The sequence below is a fragment of the Micropterus dolomieu genome, linkage group LG23 (assembly GCF_021292245.1).
Source record: "Micropterus dolomieu isolate WLL.071019.BEF.003 ecotype Adirondacks linkage group LG23, ASM2129224v1, whole genome shotgun sequence".
NCBI lineage: Eukaryota > Metazoa > Chordata > Actinopteri > Centrarchiformes > Centrarchidae > Micropterus > Micropterus dolomieu.
This window is the reverse complement of record NC_060172.1, coordinates 35584724-35589394: the sequence shown is the minus strand read 5'-3', so window position 1 is coordinate 35589394 and position 4671 is coordinate 35584724. Positions and strand designations below refer to the sequence as shown.

At 39.7% G+C, this 4671-nt stretch overlaps 1 protein-coding gene across 1 annotated transcript in view; it reads right to left on the bottom strand.

Moving 5' to 3' along the window:
• Positions 1 to 1053: 1053 nt before the first annotated feature.
• LOC123963799 (biotin--protein ligase-like) overlaps positions 1054 to 4671 on the bottom strand; it is a 65362-nt gene continuing 61744 nt past the window's right edge. The window contains exon 9 of the mRNA XM_046040845.1: positions 1054 to 1524. Within this exon, the coding sequence (XP_045896801.1) occupies positions 1353 to 1524 (172 nt within the window). The 3' untranslated portion in view covers positions 1054 to 1352. The remainder of the gene's footprint in view (positions 1525 to 4671) is intronic.

Genomic DNA, 4671 nt, shown 5'->3' with positions numbered 1-4671 from the left:
CAGTTTGACCTTCAAAAAAAGTAGTTTAGATATCCTGGATAAACTGTTTAATTCTAACACATCTGATTGCCTGGCAGTTCATGATGTGAATGCATCTGCATTTTTTTCTTTTATTGTTTTATTCCCATTTTGTACGTTATCCAACAGTTGCAATAAACTGTGATTTGCCTGTAACATAAGCTTTTGTTCCCCGTTTCTTGTCTTTGTGCTTAGTTAACCAGCTGTTGACAGTAGCTTCATATTTACAATAAAGATCCTCTCATATATCTGTCCTGCTTCATAAGGAGGATGTGTGGATCAGTAGAGTAGATCTACTGTATGCTGCCAATTAGGCAAAACCTCTTCTGATGACTGTAGAAGACATGTAATTTTGTAGAAAAACAAATACAAACACCAAACAAATGTTGTGTCCATTTTATCTGTTGAACTGTATCGTGGCTTCTTATGTTCATCAAAATGACACAAATCTCAAATGTAAAAACAACATAGCAGAACAATAAAGTAACATGTATAACCACCTTTACAACGGAAAACAAGGACTGGCTCCTGCTATATCTGCTGCCAAATGAGCTTTTACTAAGAACTGACCTAAAGGGAACAAACTGTATAATTATTTCTTTTGTTTCATATAATGAATCATTTGAATAGTGAATAATTTATCCAGCAACTATAATAATCTATAATACTGGATTCATATGAACAAACATGCCTTAACATCAGTCTAGCTCAGTCACTGTGATGGCTTTAAAATGTATGCCCAAAACCTTAAAACTAATCCAAATATTTGTTGCATTATTACCTTCCTGTGGTGTTTAAAATATATTTTTTCTCTTTAATTTATTTTAATTTTTATTTAATATTAGATACTAGGAGACATCACTAGTGGTGACGACTTCTTTCCATTCTTCCCTCCAGTCTCCAGCAATACTTTTAAGCAGGTCTTCATACAGAAATTTCAGGACACTCCCAATACACAACTCCAAAGTTTTGTGTAGACTGCTGGGACCAGGTAAATTAAAAGGAGATGGTTAGTTTAAATAAATAAAAATCATATTTCTGGGGAAATTTTTATTTTGCACAGAAAAGGCTGCAATGATAATCATGAAAGTAGTACAAGTTATTAGATAATGGTTTGAATGGGTGGTCCCAAATCTGCAGGTTTTCCAACAACCCTAACTAATTTAAATGTAGGTCATGTTAACATAAGGAGAAGCTACCCAATACTCCCACTTTAAACCAGTAACATATTTAACAATGTATTGATCAATTAGAAAACCTAGTACATTATTGTAGTTTTTATAGTTACATTTTTCCGACTAAATAACATGAATAAGCTGAAAGAGAGTTTGGTCCTAACGCTGCTTGATGACCACTAGGTTCCTCAACATGTCGAAAGAGTTTCCATCAGGCTCCACTGAGACCACGCCCTGCTCCTTGCTGTGCACTTGAAGGAAGCCATTGCAGTCCAGACCCACCACCTCAGCCTCCAGCCCGTCCTCACTCCAGAGACGCACCTGAGTCCCACTGAGGTCAGAGAACAGAGAACCACTGTCAAAGTTATGCTTCAGGATGTTATTATGGGCATCAGGAAACTTTACGAAACGCTGCAACTGAAAAGGTTACCTACCCAAGAGTGAGAGCCTTAAAGACAGAGACTACACACCACCTCCACAACGTATTTTCCTGGGCCATAATCCTCAAAAACAAAAACCCCTCCCATATAACTCTGACTTGAAGCCATGTTCTCCCTACTACACAGACTGACAGTGTCATCTTTTCACAGCCTCGAGTCCTCCATTGTCTACCCTTACACATTATGTACACTGCATCCAAATACTTCAGAACCACCAACTGTATTGCACTAATCTCTTAAAATGCCTAAAATAAACAAATCACACAAAAAATAAAGTGAAGTACAATACCACTTGTTATAGGCCTTTCTTTTTGATTTATTATTAAATGGGATAACATGTTAAAAGAACTACGTAGCTTTTTGTCCTTAATAACTGAATTGTTTTTCATTGTGACATCCACATTAAATGACAACACAGAAAACAAAGTGAAGAGCTGTATTGCATGTCATTTCAATACCTAATCCAAAACACTGTCATTAGTTTTCATGAGGAGGTGTAAGGGAACATTGTCTTTTTTGAGATGGAGACACGCCTGTGCCAAAATAATAATCCTTTTCTACTAAGGGCCTTGTGGCTTTTCACTCTTACTCAAGAGGATTTTTAGAGAAAAATCTATACTTTTAGGTTATGGTGGCAACGGGTTAAGCAGGGTAAAGCCTCCAGGACATCCCTCTCTCCAGCAACACTTTCCAGCTCCTACTGGGGGAGATCTTCCACCAGTTGGACGTGCCCGGAAGATTTCCAGAAGATCCAACCTGGTAAGAGCAGTCCACAGTTTTCCGACAAAGAACCATGGCCTCAGACTTGGAGGTACCCACCCGCTTCAAACTCCACACAAATTGCCAACCTGGTCTGCAAATTGCCCCAGTGTGTGCTGAAGGACATAGTCTGATGAAGCCAACACCCACTGAAAACATGTTTGACTTGTGCTGAGAATAGAGACGCACCTCTCATTTTGGTCCCTGGTACCACATACTCCCACAGTACCACCCACAGGATTCCTCAGGGGACAGGGTTGAAGCCTTCTCCAAGTCCCCAAAGCACATGTAATCTATATGTGCTTTGGAATGGTCAAACTCCCATGACCCCCCTCCTCAACAACCCTGCTTACAGGGCTCTCTCCACCGCTTGACAATATCCCCATTACTCTGTCTATTGCACGAGCACGGAATGTGTAGGGTCCCAACTGGAACTGAAGGCATTCGTTTTTGTCTTTCTTTTTTCTTGGAGGTCGAAACGTGCTTGAAAACTCACCAAACTTTGCTCATAATTCAGGCGGGGCAAAAAATTTCGTATTTTATGGGTTTTGCGCATGGGCGTGGCAAAATGGCTTGCTAGTGCCCCTTACAAAGCAGCCCCCAGACAGAGTATCACCTACGTGTACAAAGTTTCTGTGGTACGTGTATCATGTGCAGACGTACCCAACGTACATTTTCGCCATGAAACAGGACGTTGTTATAACTTCAGTGTACAAGCTCACATCTGCACCAAAAAAGGTTTGAGCCCGCAAATCGCCGCTTGCGGCTCTATTTTTAATTTTTTAACTTTGAGTCTGTTTTGCTATTTGGCCTGATTTCTGCTGTCTGTCATGTTCACTAGCACTGGTACTGGAGCTGCCGAGGTCTGAAAATCTTTACTGAAGTAAAAGTACAATTACTTCCATAAAGAATCACTAAAATAAAAATTACCATTTGACAAACCACTCAAGTTAAAGTATAAAAGTACTTGGTTAATAAACTAAACAAAGTACAAGTTACTTTGTGTATTAATATTATTTAGTGTATGGGCGCCAGAGATCTTGTTTTTTGGAATAATAGATAAGTGTTTCATCTGCTATGTATCAGTTAGAAACAGCCTATTTCTAGGGTATGCACTTTGCCTTGCTTGTTGATTAGCCTATCTCTAATTTAGCCATTTCTGTTAAATACAATTATTTTACTTTTTTTTTACAATTTACATGAAGGCATGATAACTAAATAAAATATCCATCTTGCTTGCTGCCTAGCCTACTGTTGCCTGCATCTGTTGTTATTTTGAGATGGTAGACAACCAAACCACTAGACTTGCTCTGTTATGGAGGACGCTGCATGTGATCTGCCTTCTCCAATAGCACAGGTACCCAGTACGATCTGATTATTCACAAAGTATCTATGAATATAGTCTTTACAACGCAAAAAATTATTATGGCAATAACACGGAAGCAGCCGCTGCTGAATGTAGGGCAGTGGTGGTTCTAGACCAATTTTATTGAGGGGGCCAGTTGTTTTGTCAGAGGGGCACATTCAATCTAGGACAAAAGAGACAAAGGTAATGTTCAAGCTTTCAAAATGTCTTTAGTATATAATGTAATGTTTTAGTATGTTTTAGTAACAGGACCTTTTCAGTAACTTAGTTTTAGTCTTTAGAGCTCCTCTCTCCCCTCTACTTTCTCTCCCTCTGTATGCAACCTCATCCCATTATTGCATGTTACTACATTTACATTTACTCATTTAGCTGAGGCTTTTATCCAAAGCGACTTACAATTGCTCTATATGTCAGAGGTCGCACGCCTCTGGAGTAACGATGGGTTAAGTGTCTTGCTCAGGGACACAATGGTGGATGTCTCTCAGTGGGAATTGAACCTGGGTTGAACCTGGATCTCCCACACCAAGCATCTTATCTATGGGCCACCACCACCACTACTACTAACTCAACTTCTCCCCTTTCCGGTAGTCTTGTGTTTTCTCGTCCCTCTCCTCTCTCCTCCTATCACTTCCTGCAGGTGTTTCTGGCTCTGGAGCTGTGGAGTCTGGATCTGTGGTTGCGGGTCACCTGCTGCCCCCGTGTTCCTGCTCGACACCCTCTGCTACAACAACTATTGTTACTAGTCCTATTATTATTATTGTTATTATAATCATTAACATTACGATTATTATCATTAACACTACTATAAATATCTGTACCATTTTTCATTTAGTCTATAGCAACATCACCTTTACTGTCTGTACCTCTGTGTGTATATTGTGTAGGCTGCCTCCCTCCCCTCTCTCTCCTTCCA